General features: G+C 41.7%; 1 protein-coding gene across 4 annotated transcripts; it reads right to left on the bottom strand.

Annotated features, from left to right (window-relative positions):
- Window positions 1-947: 947 nt before the first annotated feature.
- On the bottom strand, window positions 948-20,258 carry OGFRL1 (opioid growth factor receptor like 1). Of its 4 annotated transcripts, none has more exons than XM_074368764.1 (8): window positions 19,955-20,258; window positions 17,738-17,785; window positions 15,862-15,948; window positions 15,626-15,707; window positions 13,174-13,252; window positions 13,010-13,076; window positions 12,758-12,903; window positions 948-7,989 (listed from the first exon to the last, which is right to left on the bottom strand). In XM_074368764.1, the coding sequence occupies exons 1-8, from the start codon at window positions 20,183-20,185 to the stop codon at window positions 7,323-7,325; spliced, it is 1,407 nt and encodes a 468-aa protein (XP_074224865.1). In that variant the 5' UTR covers window positions 20,186-20,258; the 3' UTR covers window positions 948-7,322. The 4 variants fall into 4 exon arrangements, with proteins under 4 accessions (XP_074224865.1, XP_074224866.1, XP_074224868.1 ...); XM_074368765.1 differs by having other exon boundaries at window positions 15,626-15,704; window positions 19,955-20,257; XM_074368767.1 differs by lacking the exon at window positions 17,738-17,785 and having other exon boundaries at window positions 19,955-20,257.
- Between the last annotated feature and the right edge of the window lie 4,695 nt (window positions 20,259-24,953).

Genomic DNA, 24,953 nt, shown 5'->3' with positions numbered 1-24,953 from the left:
GAGCCTCACCTCACCCACGAGGAGCCACACTGCTTGCTGCCCTTTTATCCAGGCTGGGATTTCCTTCCATCCCTGGAACACCAGCTCACCTGTTCTGCATCCATTTGAGGCTTAAAACAAGAAACACATTATCATCTTTTCTGCGAACTCTCTCCCACATTATATTTTACATTCTTGAAGAAATCCAGATTCAGTTCTGCCTTTTTCACTCTACTGAGAATCTCCATTCTCTTAAGACCTTACGTTGCATTCTGACATTCAGCCTTGGGGGAAAAGAAAACCTCTCTCATTTCCGTTACCAGAATGTGTCCGTTCTTCCTTGAGGATGGTAACTGCTTGTCTGCCTTGCTCTGCCCACTAAACAACTCGTCCCACAGGCTGAAGTTAAAGCCACACTCATTCACTGCTGTGGCTGACATTTTTTTCCCCTCTCTGTTTCTCAGTTGTGAACAATGTGACTCATTCTGACTCTGTCCACAGTTTATCCCCAGTTTGTTCATTGGCTCTTTTCCTGCCTCTACCGATCAGGGCAGCGACACTCCAGGGCGAAGCTTTTCCTTACTTTCATCCGCACTGTCCTGTGGTACCGAGAGCCGCCTCCTCCCTTGCTCCTTTGGTTTCTTAACCAAAACAACTGTCCTTAAAAGACTATTGAATGAAAAAAATCTGTCACCTCCATTAGTTATTCATTTTCATTTATCTATTTGAAATACACTTTTAAAACTTTGCATTAGGGAAAAGTAAAAAGGGAAAGAACAATGAACACCCCAGCATTTACACATGTGATCTGCCCCCAACATTTCATGACCAAAATAATTGCCTGTGTAAATAAGATTTCACCCTTCAAAATACGATATTTATTTTAGAGAGTAAAAGGAAATCATGTTGATCTCATATGATAACCATAAAAAAAAAGTCTGATCATAGGAAAACAGCAAAGTCAATCGTTCCAGCTCTTGAAAAATATTTTAATCATGCAAAATCAACAGAATGTGCTCTAACATAATGCTAAAATGTTAAATAAGATGCAGTGGCTTTTATCCATTTTACAGCGTGTATATTTGGCAAGAGTTATGAAAAATAATTACCTTAAAGGAAGTCTAAATATATTATTTCAGAAACAATGTTTCTAAATACAGCAGTAAGCAACAGAAACCATTGTTCTTTATACTTTTTTTTGGCATAACACTGCCATACAGTTACAGAATTATAAAATAACATGTTTCATAATACCATACAGATCCAGAAACTGGTTACAACTGCTACCACATACACATGGTATTGGTCCTGACAGACATGCACAGCATTCTGTAATTCACACGGCAGGTCACAGAGCACGGAGCCCACGGCTGCTGGAGGGTCAGAGCTCCTGGGGGCAGTACAACACATATCTTTTTAAGAATCCTACCCATTTTCCTGAAATGCTTAAAATACAAAGGACACAATGGTTTCTGAATTGAAATAGTGGCCAGACCCAGGTGGCCATGTTTCTTCTTAGGTAGCACCAAGTAAGAGCTGGTACCTCCCTGGGGAAACAAGCAAACAGCCTTCTGATACAAAGGAAAAAGGCTGCTTGTCCAAGGACCTAACACTGTGCTCTTGTTTGTTCCTCTTAATTGTGATGTCCCACAATGTGCTGCCACCCCTTAATGGTATGGGAGCTAGAGTTGCTTCATTGATAAACCATCTGCCACTGAGTCGTCTTGTGTCTGCAGCCAGTCCCCACCCCCACCGCATCTCACTTCTTGTTATTAAAACCACTGGCAAAGGAATTACACTTGCTATCTGATCATTTGATTTTGTCTCTCAGTCTATGAAAGGTTTCAGTCTACTGAGGAGTAGGTGGAATTCATGGTTCAAATGAGTTCAAATGGGATTGTTTCCACACCCATCCTGGTCTCCTTGGCACACATAACATAGAGCATGTCCCCACCACATAAAGCTTTTGCAGACCATTCGTCATCTGCCTCCAATAATTCTGGCACTACACAAACCTATAATGGGCTGTATCTTCATTTCTATAGTGAGTTTCTAGTTACTGTTTCTAATCTTTTGTTTCCTTTGTGTTTTCCATTTCTTCACATGAAACTCAACCTATCAGCACTGAAAAAGGTGCTCATCTGATGAATGAGTGCAGAACTTGGATGTTTCTTAGACCCAAAGCTTATTATATAACTTTCTCTAGCTAATGTAACTGTTCCACAAACTCCATTATAATTTAAAAATGAAAATATGATCAGCTTCATAGCTTAAATATATTTATATATTTGAATACATAATACATAAGGTTTCTGATTTTTTTTATAAAAAGGTCTTTGAGCATGACAAATGAGCATTGGTGCCTTTCGTTAAAGTACACTGATTCATTTTATGAAGCGATATATATAATATATATATATATATATCCCACTGAAAGGACAACCTCCAATAATTTTTGATTGACAATCAGAATTTTTGAACAGGGGAGCGTGGCAGGTGGAATAAGCATTTCAGTGTGACCCAGGATAGTCACACAGTTCAGCTGTAATTTACAGAGCAGGTGTCCAACTGCTCACAATTTCCTAAACAACTCCAAAATGGTGGCAAATGAATGATAACAGTTATTTTATGAAAACTGATGCCCAATGAAATTGTGCATGGAGTCCAAGGAGGAGGGTCACTTCCTCAGAAGTCAGCGATCATGGGGCCCAACCCCCTCCTCATCCAGAGGGGACTCCACAGACCCCTCCTGCCACTGGAGAGGCTGCAGCCCAGCGCGGGCTGTCCTCCACCAAGACACCCACTCTGGTTCGTGGTCACCTCCGCTTCTCTGAACTCAGCCTCCAGGCATAAACAAAGCAGTTAATTGTGTCCTCCACATGAACAATTTTAATTCAAGGAAACAAGCATTTTAAGAAGTTTTTCCCCACAAATAACTAGAACAGTAAGCTTCTCAGCAGTTGAGGAAAAAAGCAGATGACAAAAAAAAAAAATCCTAATCTAGGGCAAAAGGCAAGGACGGAACTGTTTAAATGTTCCTAGTAAAACCACAGCATTAAAGTTTTCCAAATTAATTTCAGATTCCTCCAACCATCTATTGGAATTAAACTTTTAAACCATTTCTCTAATAGAATTCCAGTTTCTACATCCATCAGCGTCTAAAAACAAAAGTAAAACACAGATAAATATTACTTGTAGTAGCTGGAAAATGTTTACAATGAAAATTATAGTGTGTAGCAAAATGAAGCTGAGGCATAAATAAATGTAACAATGTAGTTAATCTTTCTTACTGTAAACACTTTGTCAAATAGAACACATTTGAACAGTGTGGCTAGTACACTCCCTTCTGAACTAATGCTACTGACACAAATGGAAATTTCTCCAAAATGAAAAAGCACCAAAGAAAATTTCATTAAAATAACTGATATTCATGGTTTGGAATGTTCCTTCTGGCAGGATTTTTATAATGGAGTAAAAATTTAAACTTCTGAATGAAAACCATTTACATTAACTAAGGCACATCTGGACACCTCCAGGCATTCATATTTATAACTATATTATCATTCACTTCAGTAATAAGGAACCTCTAAAACATGGTCTGTCCCAAACACAATCTGCTGGGTGGGCTGGATGAGTAGGACAGGGAAGGAGGCAGGGTAGTACTCACTGTTACCCGAGAGATTACCCACACAAATCTGTTCATGCAACAAACACTACAGAATTCAAAGCTGGAAGAAGTCAATGCATGTACACCCCTCATTTTCCAGACCCTACACTGGCCCAGGCCATCATTCTGTACAACTGCACCTACGTTTGAAATGATTCTAGGGTGCCTACCTCCAGCCTACCTAATGGATATATCCCAAGAGAAAAAAAAAAATGGGAATTTTAAAAATAGGAAACAAAATAGAAATCTTCAAAACTATTCCTATAACAAAAGAGCCCCACTTACCCCAAACAAACCTGAAAAGACACACAGAGGCGATTACAATCAAGCAAGATCAAGGATGTCCTTTCCGTGGGTGAGAAAATAAAAGCTTTTAGAAGAGCCTCAATTACAGACATACCAAACGCCTGCCTGATTTAGTTACTCACTAGATTATAAACTCAACCATAACTCTACCATAAACTTGGGAAATTTAACTTTAAACAATTAACCAAATATTCTCTCTCCATCAGTTTGACCAATTTTTGACCACTTGACATAGACGTTTACTTACTAAAATGATTTTTTAAAGAGTAACTCAGATGTAACACTGTGCTGTTTTTCCTTTTTCACTAGGTCATACTTTCAAAGTATAAAATCTAGAAGCAAAGTAGGTAATTTTATAAATGTAATGTGTATATTTTAATACTTAGCAAAAAAAACTTAGAACTTCTCTAGTAACTCCTGAGTTATGTTTTATTTTCTCCTTGAAGCTGAAAAAAAGTAGTTTCTCAAGACCTAAATTCAAAATAAAACTATACAAAATAATTTTTGAACTGAGAACTAGACCTGATTTAGAGAAAGCAGACAGATGGTCACCTCTGTCATGATTCTTTAGAGTTTCTTATGATATTGAGCATGAGAATGTGTAATGGTACAATATTCTTAATGTTATAAACTTTTTCTCTACTGTACAGAAATATATCTTATGATTATATACCACTTTACAGTATTTCAAAATATTTTCACATATATCATCTCCTTTGGGATATGAAAGCACAAAAAATCGGGAAAAAATATACTAGGCTAAGCAAGCGATATAACATCTATTTGCTGTGAAATGCAAAATAGTATTTTACCAATAGCCAATACTTAGCATCCTTGCAGCCCATGGTACAACGATAAAGTCTGTATATTTGCAAAAATTCAATAATGTTTCTAGTTTTTTGGCCATGCTACACTGCACTTTTATAACAGCTTCTCAGTAAATTTCTGCAAGCACATGGTAGTTTTTAAAAATACAAAAAACATCAGAGTCAAACCCAGAGGGCCGTTTCATTTCTAACACACACATAAATACACACCTATAGATCTTACTTTAAAACTATTGAATGTACAAAGTATTCTTAATAGAAAAAAAATTCTAGACTCTCATAATTTTTATCTGCAAAAGGAATGCCACCCTCTCATTTGTTTCCACTGAGTAATTCTCTCCTAAGTTATTTACAGATTAAATGCAGGAACCATACTGGTACATGTGAATATGCATTAAAAAAAAACCACCACCACAACCGTGGACAAAGGCCACTGTTCTAAATGGAAGCCAGGCAGTTTTCCCTCGAGACTAATCTCAAATTAAAGGGCACAATCTAATCAAATCCCTAATTAGGAATAATTGTCTAAAAGCTAAATTACTGAATGAAATGTTTTTGCTTCTAAGGGCTCTGATATACTACTAGCTTCTAAGTAATTCAGATTATATCCATGTATCTTAGTATCTGCTGCTTATTAATATTTTAATATCTGGTCACAAAAATTTAATATTATACATTCAGAAAGTGGTCTGAAAATTTTATCATGTATGCAAAATTGGTAAGATATTTTGAGTTTATCATATTCCTACAGTTCAGCCCAATGTGACAACCTACTCTCATGCCCTAACCCTGTGAAACTGTTTATTGAGCTTCATGGGAACATGGCTTCAACACGCAGTATGCTAGAGGGTCCGTGTGAAAAAAGGAGCTGAAATGCAGCAGAACTCTCTCCTCAAATCCTAATGCTCACTTCACAAAACAGTAGAAAGCAAAACCTGGCATATTATGAGAAATGATAATGAGAAAAATAGTTTATATTTATTGAAATACAATATATAACATGAGTGTCACTAACATTCATATTGAAAAAGTCAGATTTGAGCAACAGGGATGTTTCATGTAAATTTCAAGGCAATAAAGTCATATCTCTAAAGGCAAACTATTGGTGTGTTAATTTTTCTAGAAATCCTCTACTAAAAATCCTTTGATCAACAAAGATAACAGAAGATGATATGATGGGGTTAAAAAATAGGACATAGTAAAAATCCTCTAGAGGCAAAAGTGAACAGAACTTTCTCTAAAAGCCTAAGAAACACACAAAAACCATTTCCTTTCTAAATGAAGTAATGTGAAAACATTTTTTCTGTTAATTGCTATAACTATATTTATATGTATGCTCTGAAGTTCTCATGACAGTGCTGGATTGTTTTCTAATGTGTAATAATAATTAGTAATATTATAGGAAATAAAATTATTTGATCTTACCTAATATTAACACATGAAGTACTTATTAAAACTGAGTATATGGGATGTCAAGTCTGTTCTCAATTTCAAGTTTTGACAACTTAAAACATGCAGTAAGTTGTAGGGTTTTTTTTTTTTAAGATAGACTGTGGACTAAGCAACATTAATTGCGCAGACCGCAGAACACTGAGATATTCATGGTTTTAGGAACCACTGCCTGTTGCCAGCTCAAGATGCATGCCTTTTGAAAACACACAATTTCCTTTCTTATTTTTTTTTTAATTCTTCAGTCATTCACCTTCAGAAACAAGCACCAAATTTATATGGAACAGCCACAGAAGGCAAAATTCTTTTCTTGGATTTCTGCATCAAAACTGGTTTTTAAGCCCTTGATACAGAAAAATATTTTTCTAGTATTTTGAACAAAGCAAATGCTTGAAATCATACCGTGGAAAGTCCCCTCTGTAGGGGATCATCTGAATGGACACTAGGCATGCACAGGCCAGCTGACAAGGGTGGCAAGTGAGGGCCAGCATGGAGAAAAGGAAGAGGGAAAAAAACCCCAGCAGGACTGACCAAAGGGCAGGGGCCACTACAGCTCCCCAAGAACATCCATCTCACTTATAAGAACTTAAAAATCAACATGCTGAGGTGCTGTGATGAAAAAAGAAAAGGAAAAAATCCACATTTCTTTATGAACACCTTTGAGAAGACCAAAATTCTTCCCTCCAGCTTGGGGAAAAAAAATGAATCCACAAATAGGGCAAAGGCATAGCAAGGAAACAAAATTAGCCTCTTGATTTTCTTCACATAGAAGGTGGTCTCTCAAAAGAATTTATTCGATGTATCAAAGACTACAGGACCACTTCCAGATATAATGAAAATAATTCAAATGTCACTGCTGTGTACAGGATTCGAAAAATTCACATCCTCAAGGTGTTCCAGGACAGATTCATTAATTGGGTCTCACCTTAGAACTTCTTATTAAATGTTAAATTCAGTGTCGCCCAAAATAAAAATGAAATAACAACCCAAAGCTTATAGCAGAGATCACAAACAGCTGGCTACAAGTGGAAGTGGGACCTCTGTTCCTCGGGGTAAACTGAACAGCAGAAACCCCTTGTGGGTTTTCTGACAATTCACTGTGACGGTACATCATCGTGGGAACCTGCATCTCCGGGATTTCCACAGTCTTTGTCATGACTTTCACTTTCTTCATCTTTTTCAGGAGTTCCACTCTCCTTTTTCTCCACGGGACTATTAGGTGCTTTTGCTGGCTGAGGCTCGGAACTGTCGGCATCACCGTCTGTCTCTGCGTTTCCTGGCCCGGCGGCCTCACTGCCCGGCTCTGCGCTCGGCCCATCTGTCTCTTCTCCCGGCTCTCCAGGTCCCCCCTTTTTTTCTTCAGCTGTTTTGCTATTTACATGCACCACCGAGGAGGAGGAATTCTTGGCGTCCTTGGATTTTTTATGCAGGGACGTTTGACTGCTTTGACCAGAGGCGGCGGGGCCAGGCGTTTTCTGAGCTTTGCTGGCCTCTGACTGGTCTTTCCTCGGTGGTCCCCAGATAAAATTCTCTGAAGGCGTGTAATGTTTCTGGGCGAACCGGAGGAGCTTTCTCCTCTCTCTTCTGTCTCGAATGGTGTAAACAAAATACTCCAGGGCGCTCTGCTTAATATTGGGGATGGTATTTTCCACCAGCGCCTCCTGGAGAATAAATTTTACAAGGGGAGATTTAAAACTTTCATATCCAAGCTCGCCCAGGCTTTTCAGAATACGAGTGATTCTTAAATAGTTGTGCTGGGACCTGGAAGAGGATTGGATAAAATGAAAGAGAAAAATTAGATGGAAGAAAGCAGGGGAATAAAAACTATTGGGAAAATATTTTTTATGGAACTGTGAGCCACGAACACGTCTCAGAATGACTGTACTGAAAGTTGTATCAGACGCCATTAAGAAGAATAAGACAGAAGATATTAAACCTCTATACCTCAGTATAATGCCACTCTACATAAAACTCAAGCATATACTATAAATTTTCTTCATTCCTTTAGTTCTTCATATTTGAAACATATTTAAATTTACAATTCATTCCCACTGGGCTGAACTGCTGTTTGTGTATTAAATACACTGAGGATGAGTATCTCCTAGCGCATCTGCAGCATCACCAAAGTGTGGCACCCATCACAGGTACCCAGTGATGAACGTCAACACGACATCAGCGTCCAGCCCAAAGGCACGATTTACAGGGTCACCTGCTCAGCAAAATCCACCACATTAACCAGCTCGTTAGAAAAGCAGCTAGAAGGATTCCGACAAAGGATGCAAAACTGACTTGTAGAGCAAAGAGTAGGGGCTTCAGAGCCAGGCCTGAATTCACCTCTGCCAACTCCATCTGTGTGAAATCACGGTGTCTCTCAAGCTCAGTACCCTCACCTGTAAAATGGGGAAAACAGCCCACACTCCTCTGGACTTGGAAGAATCAAATGCAGGGCAGGTGGAACACAGTCAGTATGAGACACTGTATACCACCGATGTTATTATTGCCATTGTTATTACTCAGATTTTGTAGTCAGGACTGCTGTATTTGTACCCATCCCAACTTAAGCACCTAAACTCTCTTCCATCTGTGGCCTCTCTCTCCTCTTCTTTCCCTGTCACAGAATTTCAAATGTTGCTTCTAATGGCACTGACCCCAAAGATGCTTCTCTCCCCAGATTGCACTAACGTCTTCCATTTCGGTCCCCAAACTAAGGCCACTATCAGATGAAAGTATTCCAAACCTATTTGGTCATAACTAATAACCTTACCTCCGCTCCCTCACTCAGCCCAATAGTTGCTTGATTACAAACACCTGGCTGCATCCTATGGCACCTTCAGGTACGTATGTTAATCATGTGTGTTCTCAACAGCCCAAGTTATTTCTTATTTCTTTACCCAGCACTGCCACACAGCCACAACCATCACTTATTTCCAATCTCCCAAAACCTATTTATACCTCAGACACTGAACTTTGTACAAGCATTGCACGTATGTGCCCTGGCTCCCAGAAGTGTGAGAGTAGCCACTTCGGAAAAACTAGCCATTTATTTGGGAAGAGTGAAGAAGGATATTGAATTGAGGGGTGGAATGGTGTGGTTCTATGGCCTTATATTTTTAAAAAAAATTTTTATTGAAGTATAATTGATTCACAGTGTTAGTTTCAGGTGTACAGCAAAGTGATTCAGTTATACATATACATACATATATATATGTTTCCTTTTCAAATTCTTTTCCATTGTATGTTATTACAAGAAATTGACTATAGTTCCGTGTGCTATATAGTAGGTCCTTGTTGTTTATCTGTTTTATACATAGTAATGTGTGTCTGTTAATACCCAACCCCTAATTTATCCATTCTTGCCCTTTCCCATTTGGTAATCATAGTTTGTTTTCTGTCTGTGAGTCTGTTTTTGGTTTGTAATTAGAATTTGCATTATTTTTTTTTAGATTCCACACATATAAGTGATATCATATGATATTCGTCTTTCTCTGTTTGACTTATTTCACTTAGTATGATATCTCTAGGTCCATCCATGTTGCTGCAAATGGCATTATTTCATTCTTTTTATGGCTGAGTAATATATATACACACACACACCATATCTTCTTTAATCATTAATCTGTTAATGGACACTTAGGTTGTTTCCACGTCTTGGCTATTGTAAATAGTGCTGCTATAAAAATTGGGGTGCATGTATCTTTTTGAATTATAGTTTTCTCTGGATATGTGCCCAGGAGTGGGGCTACTGGATCATATGGTAAGTCTGTTTTTAGCTTTTTAAGGAAACTCCATACTGTCCTCCATAGTGGTGGCACCAAATGACATTCTCACCAACAGTGTAGGCTGTGGCCGTATATTTTAATAAAAGAGTATGGACAAAACAAAAACCATGATTCGGGCTAACCAAATATCAGAAAAATCCAGCAGTTTTTATTATTCTCTCCGTTTACCAAAATAGTATCATCTTAATATTCAACTCTTTGAAGGCCAATGGGTAAAACATAGCACAGCTTCATTTCAGGTTTATGAATCTGTGTTTTTTAATGGTTAGGAAGTACCAGTCTTTTAAGACAATACAAATTGGAGTGAAGTTGAGACAACATGCCATTACCAGCAGGACTGACCTAGTTGTCAGGTTAGTGTAAAGTCTGGATACCCTAAAACCTCAGTGGTAAAATCCCTGGGCAGGAGCCGCTTCATAAATTGAGGAGAAAGGGATGTATGGAAAAGTGGAAGAATATTTTCCTTTAAAACTCCCAAAAAGGAGTTATACGACACAAGAAAATTTACTATCTTTGCAACCAGCTCAATTTCACATATCCAGTCCAAGATGAATCACCATGATAAAATGTCTGTGCACACTTATCTGTGTCAACACACTCTCCAATTAAAAAACTTACATAACAGGAGAAGAGGACCAAACCTTGGGTTAAAGAGAATAAAAGATCAGGATTATGGAACAAAATCATGCAAGAAAGAAACTGGGTATTTCAGTAGGATTTGAAATAAATGTCACAAATAAATACAAAAACCCCCCACCCTCCTACTGTTGTGAGGAGACTCGGGGGTCTCACGGCAGATAAAAGAGCAAAGGTGGGCTTCCAGAGGTAAGGGCGGTGGAAAGGGCGGAAGCTGTCAGGAAGACTAGGTGGGAGAAGACGGAAGACACAAAAGGCAGGAACCAGGACACAGAACACAAAAGTGAGAGGGGCTTCCAGGGCCTGAAATACAGCGCAGTACATGACTGCAGATAAACCTGGAAGAACACCTTAGTGGTTGGTCTATGTCTCTGGCACTCTCACGTTTGAAAATCTTTCACCTCTTCAAGTCATGGTCACTTGTTCACTATTTCATCTCACTTTCAGTCAATAGTTTTTGTCTGCTGGGCTACTATAAATATAGTGAGTTGCCTGCCCACTCTGAAAAACTCAGGATGTCATACAGATTAAAACACCAATCAAAGCTGTATGCGATATCCACGGAAAGGCAATATGGTGGTGGCAAGAAAGGAGCTGGATGGCACAGCGAGTGAGACGGGGCAGCAAGGGTCAGGCTGCCCTCGCTGCCCCAAGCCAGGAGGTCATTTAATGAAAGCCTTCAGAAGGGCTCTGTGTCCAGCTACCAATGAGAGGATCTGATGATAAAACGCCAAGGAGGATTTAGGCTGACAACCCTGTCTTGTTCATCACTTATTCATTCAACAAACATTTACTAAATAAGCTTGCTACTCTAACCCAAAACTACAAGGTGGAAAAGGGGATTCTCTAAGATGACACTTGTGAGTACACGGAAAATGAGATACTATCAGATTCTCTTCAAAGACTGACTTCTGCCCTCCTTCACATCAATAGGCTGCTTGCATGCAGTTGTCATTGACAGTCTGACGCGAGTGCTTAGAAATGTCATCCAGAGATCGCTACCTGCATGGCTTTGGCAGAGGCACAGACACTTCTCCAATAAATGCCCTTTATAAATCCCATTTAACTTGAGTTATGAGTTAATGGGTGTTCTGGTCAAGACCATAAGGCTTTATGCCCATATTTGAGTATTTTAGTATAAGCTACCATTTTAACAGTGTTGACTATAACTAATAAAGTAAAAGGAAGACCTAAGTGTTCATTTTACCAAAGCAAGATAAAAGTTCTAGAAAAACACAAAACATTTAGTTATTTGATGCACAAAACTCTGTTTGGGGCAAAGACAAATTTCTTAGGTTAGTTCTAATTATTTTTCTCTTAATACTTGCCCAGTTCAACTAATTACAACGTGCTAAAAATGTTTTAAAGTTGTTGGTTTCATAGTCTGGCACTCATAAGTTACCCTATAATTAAAAAGAAAAACAAAATAACCCGCCAGTTTGCATGCAAAGAAAATAATTAAAAAAAAAAAAACTTTGGGTAAACGTATTAATGAAAGTTATAAATATCCAAGCAAAAGAACACAGCAAATCAATTCCAAATCAACCGTTTATATTTTCTTCACAGGTTTTAGGATTTACTAAGTGAAAATGGGCTTTTGTTTTTGACCTAAATGATGAAGATTCTAATTTTCCCTCTTTCTTAGGAAAGTGGATGTGTACATCTCAGTCTTACAAAATGATTTTTATAGATCAGAGGCTTAATTCATGGATTTAAGCTAAGAAGGCACCAGGCCTGAGGGACAGACTGCGCTTCAAGAAACTTACAACCTAGGAGAGCTGGTTTGGAGAAATGTATATAAACAATAACCACAAATGCCAAGAAATGTGGTATAAAGAGGGAGAGAGACCACACTTGGCTGTGGGCAGTGGAGAGGTTTCAGGAAGAACCAGCTCTGAAATTGAGTAGCCATATTTCTACCTGAAATATCCTTCTTTTCAGTTGTTGCTTTGTTTTGTTTTGGGAATACAGAACCGGGAATAAAAGGCACTTTGGACTAGCTTTTGAATTCAAATTCCTGGGTCCATCTGCTACTTATTCCTGCGTTCCACGGAGAATTCCAACCAAGGGAAAACAAGCCGGCTGGGATGTACGGCAGGCGGGGCTTTACTTACTCATTCAGATGCTGAAACCTCTCCTGCCAGTTAACAGCCCGAGCAACATTTCCAGTTTTATCGATCAGTTTTATTCCAAAAAATTCTAACATCATTTTATAAGCCAGGAGGAACCTTCGAATTGCTTCTTTTGTTTTTTTGAATTCCTAATAAAAAAAAGAAAAGGCAGTTGAAGGGACTCGGGAGTGACAGGGCAATCACATGGTAGTATTATTTGGCTATTTCACGTGAAACAAAACAAGCCTGCATTACCTCAATTTCATATGTAGTTAGTTCTTTTGCGTAAAAGTTCAAGCCTTGTTCTCTCAGAGGGAAGAGCCTATTTTTTAGAAAAACAATTTTTTTAGATTAATGTTGCCTGGAAAGCATCCATGATTAAACAGGACACGGCTGAAGAGAGAGAACATGGGACTGACCATTGGATGTAAGTGTGGTTGTGCTCCAGAGTCTCATAATCCCCTTTCCACTTGTTGAGAACTTCTTCAATGTAAACACCTAAACGGTGAAAAGGGAGATGAACCAGGCATTTCAAACATTGTTGAAAAGCATTTTAAGATCTAATCACTTAAGCTTTATATTAAAACTTTTTAGAACTTAATAACAGCACACAAGAGCAATGCTTTTATAAGGTGAATACCCTATGCCAAATACTCAGTTATGTCATAAGCCTGACTTAAAAAAAAAATTAATGGTGCCTCAAACTGCAGAAAGTTCTACTGGACAGTTACTCTAAAGCAGAAGCTGGCAAACTATGGCCTGCCGTCCTGTTTTATAAAGAAAGCTTTACTGGAACACAGCCACGCACATTCTTTCATGCATTTATATACAGCAGTGGAGTTGAGTCCACTGCAACAGAGATCATATGGTCCACAAAGCTGAGGATGCTTCCGACCTTGCGCTGCACAGAAGTCTGCCAGCCTCTGCCTTGGAGGGACAGATAGTTCTTCAAATACTAGATCGAATAAAAATGAAATGTATCCCAGGGGGAAAGAAAGAAAGGAGACAGACGTGGGGGGATGAGAAAGAGGAGAGATGCAGGAAAAAGGAGAAGGAAAGGTGGAAAGAAAAATGCAAGGAGACGGTGGGTGGTGAGCGCCCCCTATCTGCGGGGCCCGTCAGGCCGACTGCGCAGGGACTCTCCATCTGGATAGCCCCGCTTTTACTGAGGAAATCATGTGATCTGGTCAAAGTCACTGACTCATAAAAGAACATGTCTAGAAATAGAGCACAGGTCTCCGGTTCTAAAATGTAAGTCCTTCCTTTGATCGCTTCCTATTTTCCTCCCATAAGAACTTATTACAGTAAAATCCGCCTGCTTATTCTGACCCCCACCCAATCTTACAAGACTTCCAAATAAATTTTGTGATAAAGATTACAAAAAAATTAATGCATTGCTTTAAGTTATTGCTCTAAATTACTACCTCAAAAATAAATGCACTGTTGGAAATACAAAAATAATTTGGTTAAACACTGTCATTATCTCTACGTTCAATGTTTTTAATATTTGAAGGCATTCCTTTAGGTAAATTTTATTAAATTCATATCAGAGTCAAATTAACAATCTACCATTGCATTTCTTCAAAAGGTTTTCTTACCCCAGGTCCTAAAAAACTAATTTAATTAGTATTATTTTGATTAGTAAATAAAGCAGCGTGTTTCCACCATTAGTAAATATGACAGAGCATTTTTATCTAGAGGGTTCCTTCCAAAACAGGGCTGACTTCTGGGACACCAGAAATTAATTAAAGACAAGAGGATCTGGCCACTTCAGCAATGTCCTTAAGTCCCAATTCCCAGCAGACGTGTCTGCCAGTGCACAATATAGGAGACTCCTCCTCCCAAAGCTCCACCCCACATTTACATATTCTTCCTCTAGTTAATTCACCAAAGAATGCAAGGTCCTGCCCTCCGGAAAGCTTTGCAGTCCGCGACCTTCGTTCCCTGGCTCACAGTGCTGTGGATTTGGCTGAGTTTCCACTGAGAGCAGAGTGCAGCGGCCAGGGCCATCTGGTCACCTCGCAGAGATTAAGGGCTCTAAGGAGAACAGCCAGCTTTCTGGTCTGACCTGCATACAATTAGGATGCCCACCAGGAACCACAACGTGGTGCCTCTGTGAAACATGCCTGTCACCCTGGAGGCTGCATCCTCTCACTCTAGGTTTAGAAAAGATCCTATGAGGGCAACTGTAGAGTTGTAAAGGGGGGCACGTTTATTTGGTTGAGTTGAATGGAGATCTGCTGTGTCTGTGGTCCCCTTCCTAGGATGTCCTAACTCTGAACTGGAACTGCGGTAGCCCCACTCCCCCCGACCCCTGAATCTGAAAATCAACAGGAAAGCTTACTCTAGTACAAACATCACTTTTCAATTAGGTTCTAAATATTCTGGGGGTGTGGCACAGTGAAAAGAATACTTAACTCTAGAACCCAGACCCAAGACTGTGATCCAGTGACCCAAGTCAGTCATGCAAGCTGTGGAACTCAGTGACTTCATCTTTAAAACGAGAAAGTTGACTTTAATTTCCCCTAATGTTCCATTTTAATAATCTAATATTCTGTGGTGCTATAAATCTCCTCTCTTCCTCTCACAAAAATGGCGCCCACTACCTTTCAGAGAGTAGTAGCCACTGCAAACACGTGGTGGGAAGGTATTGCTAACCCTCACGTTATTCCTCCAGAATTTACCGAGAGGATGCTCACAGCGCTAGGGTCTAGGTCTCTGGGGAAACAGACAGCAGAGGAAAGTAAAGCCAGTCAACGAACCAATGCATTAAATGCATTAAGAGTGTATGGACCATGGAATAAACAAAGAATGACTAGCTGTAGTATTATTTTAAAAGTCTGCTTTTTACCAAGGTAGTAGATTACTCACCATCTGGCTTAAAGGGAATTTTATTCTTATAAAAACGAAGATTGCTTAAGTCATTCTGATACCGGATATCTTTGAAGTTCTGCTAAAGGAAAAAATAAATCAATCTCCAGCATATGGACATATAAAAAAGGCACAAGGACCTTTCTTGCATGTTTGCTCATTGGCACCCCAAAGTAACAAAAACAGAAAGGAAATATTTTACATTTTAGAAAAAGAAAACCATTCTAGAGTCTTACTGGGTACTGGTGTCGGTATTTGTACAAATCCCTCGCAGCATAAAAACTTCTCTTTGGTTTGGCAGTTGCTTCAGTGGAATCACCACCCTAAAATTAAAAGTGAAATTCCATTTACATGTTGAAGGAAGATAATCCCACTTAGAGAGATTTCCAGAACAAACTTAAAATAATGACTATCCATAAAGAAAGCCTGAGAACTGTCAAGCTGTCCAGATTAATGAGATACTATAAACATCCTTTTGATAATGCTCCCTAGCAACATTTATTGGCATCCTTGGTTCCTGATTTGAGGCCAATAACATTTGTCCTAAGGTGTTTTACTAAATAAAAAAACTTTATTCTTCACCAAAAGCCTCTAGAGGCCAAATGTTATGGGTCAGTATCCATCAGAAACAACTCAAAATGAATTCAAGACATATATTTCACCAGAGGTAACACAAGTGATACTACAACAAAACTTACTTTAGAATACATCACACTAAAAAAAAAAAAAGTGTTAAAATAATAATTCAATTCTACTAAGAAAACTATCATTAATTTTGCAATATTTTGCTGTACTTGGAAATCAAGTAATACTGATGAAAGGAATGGGGGCTTTTAAAACAAACTAAATAGCTTTCTAAACTCCATCCTTTACAGCACGTAGCAAGTGCACAAAGGCATAAATGACTTTCTGTTAAGTCAGTGATCATACAATGTGATACAAATTAGCAAGTTTAAACTATATACACACAAAGCAATAAAAGCTCTCAACTGGAATGAACCTCACATTGTAGTAACTTATATGTGGTAGTTCACTCATACTGCTTAAATTCTAAACACAATCCCCATCCCCATGACATAATGTTTAAAGTATAAGATCCAGGTCCATATAACCAGTTTACAGTCTCTAACCACATGTACTATTATAACGTATAAGAAAGTGCTTTGGGTCCAGTGTCACGCAGAAGAATGAGAATGGTGACGACGATGAACAGATGACAAAGTTTAGATCGGGACATTTATTATGAGCTCTGCCCCAAGTCCTCTCCTCATCAGCCCCCACCCCATCTGTGTAGACAGACTGCCACCCTCTCAGCCATTTTCACACATTTTTGAAGTAGCGTGGTGCTCACCATTACTACAAGTACCGAGACACCTGAGCACAAAATTCTCTGTTGTTTAACGTCAGCGACCCTATCATGTTGCATAAGAACAGGAAAGCTTAAGTTCTGGTCCTTGCCACACGTTTCAAAACAGCTCTGCCTCTCAAGGCTCTCAATCTACAGAGCCTGAGCCACAACCATGCGGAGCGTCATCCTACGTTTGTGCAGAAAAGCACTTTCCCGTTTACAAAGCACTTACACGTGCAGTATTTAATTTGACCCTTATAACACACCTGGCAGGCAGTTAGGAGCACTTGCATCTTAGAAACAAGGAAATCCAGGCTTGGAGAAGTTTAACAAGACCCGGAGCCCAGAGATAGGGAAGCAACCAGAACCCCAGGCTCTGGGCTCGAAGTCCAGCTAGCTCAGCATGAGTCAGTTTAAGCCCCACTAAACACAAAGGATCGCTATAGAAACTTTGGTATAATGTCAAAACCCCAACCTGGGAGTCAGGATCCTTGGGCTGAGTCTTAAATCTGCTGCTTTTTTGTGAGGCCTTTAACTGCATCTTGGTTTTATCATCTGTGAAATGAGAATGACTCACACCCTACCTATTTCCCACAATTATCCGGGGAACAGCTGCCTCCTCCGACCTCTAAACGTGCCAACCTGCCGCATCCGCCGGCTCCTCCACTTCCGCTCCTCTTGGTCTCCATCCCACTGCCTTCACCTGCTCTGCCACGGATTCTGCTCCTTAACATACTGTTCCTAGTTCCTGTATCAAAACTTACCTGTCTCCTCGTCATTTCCCTCAGCAAACATGCTGTAGTATCTCTAATCTTAAAATAAACACACACAAATTGAGACTGACCCCAATCCCCCCCGCAATGACAGCTCTGCTCCCTTTTATAGTAAAACATCACCAGAGAGCTGCTCACAGTCCCTGTCGGTTCCGTCCTCTCCTATTCTCCCCAGACCCTCCCTAGTCAGGTTTTCATCCCCCACATTCCATCAAGATGGCTCTTGTGAATGTCACTAACAAATTTCCATCTCACCAAACCATTTCTCAGTGCTCAACTCAGGCGACCTTCTGGCAGCATCAGGCCAGTTAACGCCTCCCTCTGTCCTGAAACACTGTCATATGCCACACCTGGCCTGGTTTTTCCTCCTATATCATTGGTCAGCCTCATATTTGGCTCCTCCTGTTCACAGGCTCTAAATGGAGGAGCGCGAGGGGGCTTAATCCACGTTTCTCACTCGCCTTCATGACTATGTCTTCCCATGACTTGAATACCACCAATTTATATGCTGACAACTCCAGTCCTGGACTGAGGCTCCACTCATAGACATAATTAACTTCTCAACAACTCCACTTGGATGTCTCATAGGATATTAAACTTAAGAGAATTCTTGATTTAACTTCTGTTGCTGCTTTCTTTCTAGATTTCCCGACCTTAGTTAATATCACAGTCATTTCTCAAATACACACTTGGACTAGAGTACAGCAATGAGGGTGGTAAGACGCAGCCAGCCTGGGATGTATTTTAAAGGTAATTTGAAGTACTCGCAAATGACTATGGGGGGTAGGGAACAGTCAGATACAAAATTTAAAAGTAGATTTTTTAAAGAAGTGACATGATGATACTGACAAGAAAAATTAATCATTAAAGGGGAAAATAGAGGGTTGGGGTGACCTACCATGTACTGAGGTTGCAATTAACAGATTGAAACATTAATTATCAAACTGTTTTATACACATGGACCTGGTTAGTTGGACTGAATCTGAGCTGGTGTTTTTTGATATTCCAAACTTCTTGAGAAGGTTATTTAAATGGGAGACAAGTGGAAGGGGTAAACACTGCAATACAGCGTCTAATACTTCCCTGGGTCTTAATTTGCTGGACAAAATGACCCAGAGCCAAGAGGCAGAAATATATTCACAATTCCAGCAGATCAAAGCACCTCTCTCTCTGGATGATCTTGGGCAAGTTTCTCCTTCTGGGCCTCAAGTTTCTCTAAAACGGGGATTCAAAACAGCAACTCCCACCCCACCCCCAAAATTGCAGGTAATGGAAATAAAATGTTTAGCATCCAGCCTGCACTAAGACTGCTTCCTCCTGACCTAAACGGAGATGATCATCAGGACAGATGAGGCAGCCTTCACTGTAAAATGCAGGAGCTGATTTCCTCTACTCCAGCCAAGTACCCCGTGGTTACATTAGACTGAGGGCTCCATTCCCCCTTCTCAACCCCCATGGCTGATAAAGAGGGAGGCCTAATGCAGAACCACATGCTGGGAAGACCTCCACGATGCACACTTCTTCAGAGGGTTGGCTCTGCAGTTCCTCTCTTTTTTTAAGTTTTCTGAATTATTTTCAGTCCATCAGAGATTAAAAGAGATATTCATCTCTTCACTAACACCTCATCCAAGTTGCACTGGGCAAATGACTTAAGCGCAGTTGGATCAACAAGTCTTCCGGTTGAAATAAGATTTTCGAAGCGTGCCCTGAACTCCTGGGTGGGCAGGCCTTACTTGGAATAAGAACTATGTTGTGTTAACGTCGGATGGGGGCCTTCTAGGATACTTCGGAAAGCGGTAGACCCCTCCGTAGGGAACAGTGCTGGCTGCTCAATCGCGGTCCCACCTTATTCTGGGTAATTCTGACCAGTAAGATGCACTAGACGGGTTTTCACCGTCGTCTATTTTTAGGCAGGTTCCTCCCACCCCAGCTTCGCATCACCCAGCTGCGCTGCGGAGGCAACGAAACACCCATTCAAGTTGGGTTCCGCCCGGAGGGACTTCCTCGTGGTGGCTGGGCTCGGGCCCCAAGCCGGCAGCAGGCGGCCCCGCGCCCCCGGCCCCCGCAGGCCCTGGGTCCCCGGGACCAGCCACCCGCGCCCCCGCCCCTGCCACCTGCGCGTGCCACCTGCGCGCGGGGGTGGCCGGGACCGCTCCTCCCCCCGGGGACGTCCTTTTCCCCCGGCCGAGGCCGCCGCGGGCCGCATACCTGCTCGGCGCCCGCCGCCTGGGCGTCCCGGTCCGGCGCGGGGCTGGCGCGGGGCCGTCCGCCGGCTCTCTCCGGGGATTGCGCGGGCTGCTCCGGCTCGCGCCCCGGGCCCTCGTCGCCGCCTGGCCCCGGCTCCTCGGGCTCGGGCTCTGAGTCGGTCTGCCAGGTGGAGTCGCAGTCCTCCACGGTGGTGGGCTCGCGGAAGCTGACCCCGCCAAGCAGGTTGCCCATCGGCGAGGCGGGAGCGGGCGCGGGCGGGCGCGGGCGGGCGCGGGCTGCGGGGCGCGGGCGGGCGGGCGGGATGCCGCGGCGGCGCTGGGGCCCGGGCCTGGCCGCGGCCGGGGCGCGGGGCGGCACCTCGGCGCGCCCGGGCCGCACTGCCTCCGCGCGGCGGGCGAGCGGCGGGCGGGCGCACAGGCGGGGAGGAGCCCGCGGCCGGGGGACCGCCGCCGCCCGCGCCCGAGCCCGCCCATCGCTCCCCGCGTCCCCGCCTCCCCGCGGGCGCGAGCCGCCCGCCCCGGCCCCGGCGCGCACCTCGCTCTCGGCTCTGCAGCCCGGAAGGCCCGCCTCCCTCGGCCCCCGACGTCCCCGGGAGTGATCGGGGTCCGCCGCCGCCCCCTCTTCCCCACAGCACCTGGGGCCGGGACCACCGGTCGGGCCTTCCCCTCGCCCCGGCCCGGCAGGCGGTGCGATCCGCCCCGCTCCGGGAGAGCAGTGGGCGGACATGTGTCCGGGGAAGTGTCTCCGTCCGTGAGCGAGCCATGGCCATCCCCGCCCCTTCACCCGGCCGGTACAGCAGGAAGAGAAATCGCCGCAGCAGAAGACAAAAGCTTATGGTAACCGGGCACCACATCCACAGAAAATCCAAGCTCTCACGACTGGATCTGGGGGGACCGCAGCTGTCTGTCACCTCCTCTAATGAGCAAAAGCAGCAATACCTAGACGTTCACATTCATCTGTGGATAGTTTTATCAACACCCACTCCAAATCCGTGCTCTGAGTAGAACAAAAACTCAGAATCCTTGGCCCCTTGGTCTGCTCTATAAATCAAAGGAGAAGAGGAGAAAATGTGGTATAGAGGCACTTAAAGATAAAACAGCCTGACTGAATAGGTGGCTCCGGTAAACTTTATACGATGACCTTCTAAGTGGAAGGAAAGCCTCCTGAAGGCAGCCCTGTCTGCACGTGCAGAACTTAGTAAGGACTCAGCGCACGTGCTGAACATGGACTGAGAAAAATAGGTTCCATATATAAAATTAAATTGGTGTACTTGAAACAAGTAGTTCCTTTCTAAATGTTTCGTGGTGAAATGAGACTGCATCAAGGATTGATGGGCTGCTTCCAGGGAGGGAAGAGGTGAACAGGATGCCCATTCCACAAATGAATCAGGATCGTCTCTCTTCAAGCACTGCAGCTGTGGCTCTGTCCCTAATCAGTTTCTGACCTTGGACAAGTCACACAGCTACCTCAAACCTAAATTTCCTCATCTATAAAATAGGACCAGATTTTCTCTCTTGAAGCTCTGACTTTCAATTATCCATGAATGATCTAAGACTATTAAGTCATAGACACACAAGTAAACCAGAGGTACAAAAAGACTTTTTGGTCATAATGGCTTAGTGAAAAAAAGGAGGGGGATGGGCAGCAATAGAACACATGAATCCAATTGGCCATATCTGGGGATGTGGATTCATCTTCCATTAGCAGAGGACCAGAACCCACTGCAGAAATAAATGCCATCCATCTAGCCATAGTCGTTCCAGAAAAGAAAGGCTAGTGACCGTTGCTCTCCCCGGGTGCTCCAGCAATCCCTCTAGCTGTGTATAGATTAAATTCGGCCTCTTGTTCTTTGTTCTCCTCTCATCGAGTGGTAAAGCCTAATTCTCCACCCTCTGAACTGGGGCTAACCTCAGTGGCTTGCTTTGGAAAACAGAATATGGAGGATTTTTGAAACTAGGATATCTGGAAATTTCAAGGTTAAGCTATAAGAAATCTTGCTTCTTCTACTGAAGTCTCCAGGAACATATTCTCGTGTAACCCTGAGCTGCCACGGAAGAAGTTCAACTCCTTTGAGACTGCTCTGAGGGAAAGGCCGCTGTGGACGTCTTCCGGTCACCAGTCCCAGCTGAAGGCTGGCGGCCTTCTAGCATCCCCTGATGAATCCTGATGGTTTTTACTGGATCCTCCAGACCAGCCCATCCGTCAGCTGAATACTTCTCAGTGACCTGCACTGATGTTATGTGAAACAAAGGAACCAGCCAGCAGAGCCCTGCCCAAACTTCTCACGCTCAAAATAGTGAAAAACAGTAAAATGGCTATTGGTTTAAGTCATCAAATTTTGCAGTAGTTTGTCACACAGCAATAAATGACAGAACAAAGAAAAATATCTGTGAAAGCCTATGTGTATTTGTACATACAACTGGTGCAGTTAAACCCTTACCTTTCCCACCTCTGGCAAATGTATCAATTTTTATAGGGCTGGAAATTTTGTGCAAAGTTGTGCAATATATTTTGTAAGGAACATAATTTTACATGAAGTATTACAACAACCTTAAGTAGTCCATTTAAAAAAGGAAGTTTGGAGCAATAATTGATCACATTGTGTCCAATCTATGTATTTAAGAAAGTAAATTCTCAACTCTAGGTTCTGTACACAGGAATCACTCTACCTGAAAACCTCAACTTTTCCCTTATCCCTACCTTGGAGAGTATTTAACATTCCTGCCTTGACACTCAAAAAGTATATCTTTGCTTCATACAAAAAACTCAACATTTAGTGCCACGCACATATTAATTTATCAATATGTATTAACTCTAATTAATCATTATTCATCCAGTATATCTGCAAAGAATATTGAATTCAACAATAATATAAATATGTATGGAATGAGAAGAAATGTCCTAATGGCCTATTGTAAAGTATATTTTCTGACTGCTGTTACCCAGAATCTACCCTAAGCCACTCAGATAATATAGCCATACTCCAGTGTAACTGTTTTCAACCTTTGCATGGTTTCAACCATGTCCTTGAAGGGTGAGGCCATTGCAGGGAGGAACTATAGTGCTTCAAGAACTAAACTTTCTTGGCTGGAACCCAAGACACATATGACATATCTTAAATTGTTTTTTAAAATGAATTGTGTTTGAGGGACTTTAAGAAAGGTTTATTGTTATATGATTTCCTTTGAGAGCCTTTCAAATAAAAGGAAAGTGTAGATCAAAGGCTATTTCATCCAACCTCAGGAGTTAACTTCTCAGGAGCTCCTGGGAACTTAAGACTCATGGAGAAAAAAAAGTATGTTATAAAGAAAAAAATAATCACCCTCTTTTATCAAAAGCAACTCTATTTCCATCATTTCCAAGAGAACACTTTTTGTTTTTATTATTTTGTGGTAAAAGTGAAAGTGCAGGGAGTGGAAAACTGACATCCTCAGCAGACTTGAGAACTTGGAGCCTCCCTGGCTGTGGATATCACGTGTCTCCAGCAGCCTTTTTCAGGCCCCTGGAGTATTGCCTAATACCCCAGAGTATGCATGCACCATATTTCAAGGAATCTAAAAAGCAACTGATTCTCAGATGCATCTGATTGTGGAGGTATTTAAGTGTGAAAAAACTGTACATTCCACAATCCATGCAGTATGGTGGTTTGCTAAGAGAGAGGTTTAACATTTTTAAAGGACTAAGTTATCTTTAAGAAATAGTTCACAATTCAAAGGCCAACTCTAACTTCATATCCAATACTGAATATTTTCACAGCTTAAAGCCCTTTGTACCAATCACACTAAAATTATTAATAAAGCAAAGGTAAAATGTTCATAGAATTTATGAGTATTGAATTAGTATATAATAAGATACCAGCGGAGGTTAAGTTGAGATTAATGTGATAAGAATTTGGTAATAAATCATCATTTGCATAACTAAGCAAATAAATTCAGCCTGTAGACTAAAAATAGAGGCATGTTTAAATTTAAAAACTGATAACATTTGTTCAATAACAGTGTTTGGAGTCCTTATTTGAACAATTCAGCAGCATTTAGACCCATACTCTGGGCTTTGTATTCAATTTAAGATGCTGTACTGAAAAGATCTCTTCTAGCCACAATTTTAATAAAACAAAACATTCAAAAATTTTAAAGAAAATTAGTATAAAAATTATCAAATGTAGGAATGTGGACCTCAAACAAAAAAGGAAAAGAAAAATTTTGCGTTATCACCTCCAAAGTTATTGCTTACCGTCCGTGAACAAAAATAGATACGTATCACCACATTTCCTTTTTCCAATTATTATCGTTAAGTATATGTTATTATTTTATAGAATTCTTTTTCTTGGCCCTTTAATCTGATCACTTAAAAACATTACAGTAAATGAATAACAAATGGATGTGTAAACACATTCTGGACTTTTCCAGCCCAGTAGGGTGCTTGTTTTTGAATCTACCGCCAAGGAATGTATGATTCTGGTGGGTCCCTCCAGTCTTCCTCAGAGCTTCTGCCCTGCTTTTCTATAGTTACTCTTAATGTGATTTTTAAAAAAAAAGACTCCCCGTGGCATGTTGTAGTGATGGATCTTCTCCAGGCTACTCAGAGCATAGGTGCCCCTGTGGACCAGCTGACCTGCTGTCACTGAGCCCAGGGACACACCAGAGGGGATGCAGAGAGACCCAAAGGCAAACATTTGGCACTCCATCCCAGGACTCGATGGTGGCCCCCATGCAACCAAGTCATGCTCCTGCCCAAAGGTGGGGTAGGATGCTTGAGTCTTCACCAACCCCAGACCCTGGTCTGGCTTTCCGTGAGATGGGGGTTTCCTCTGGGGAGGTTGAGGAATAGTTCCTCACAGACTGTCAGCAACTCCATCAGGAGAGAACTTAGGCATGGGTGTTGGTAGCAAAGTACAATCCATCCAGGTGGCTGTCTCCTCAAAAAGAGGCACAATCCTGTTTGGCTGCCACTGTTCCTCCCAGGCCTCACAGCTCTCAACTACCTTCAGAAGCATGCC

The sequence above is a fragment of the Camelus bactrianus genome, chromosome 8 (genome assembly GCF_048773025.1).
Source record: "Camelus bactrianus isolate YW-2024 breed Bactrian camel chromosome 8, ASM4877302v1, whole genome shotgun sequence".
Lineage (NCBI taxonomy): Eukaryota > Metazoa > Chordata > Mammalia > Artiodactyla > Camelidae > Camelus > Camelus bactrianus.
Note: the sequence above shows the minus strand (reverse complement) of the source record. Positions and strands in the feature narration are given on the sequence as shown.

Bases quoted from the DNA above. Each gene is read 5' to 3' on its own strand.
- OGFRL1 (XM_074368764.1), bottom strand. From the start codon at position 20,185: ATGGGCAACCTGCTTGGCGGGGTCAGCTTCCGCGAGCCCACCACCGTG. The intron at 15,949-17,737 runs GTAAGTTTTGAT...TTTTAATTTTAG, and splicing joins GGGAAATGACGAGGAGACAG to GGTGGTGATTCCACTGAAGC. The intron at 13,077-13,173 runs GTCAGTCCCATG...TCTAAAAAATAG, and splicing joins AACCACACTTACATCCAATG to GCTCTTCCCTCTGAGAGAAC.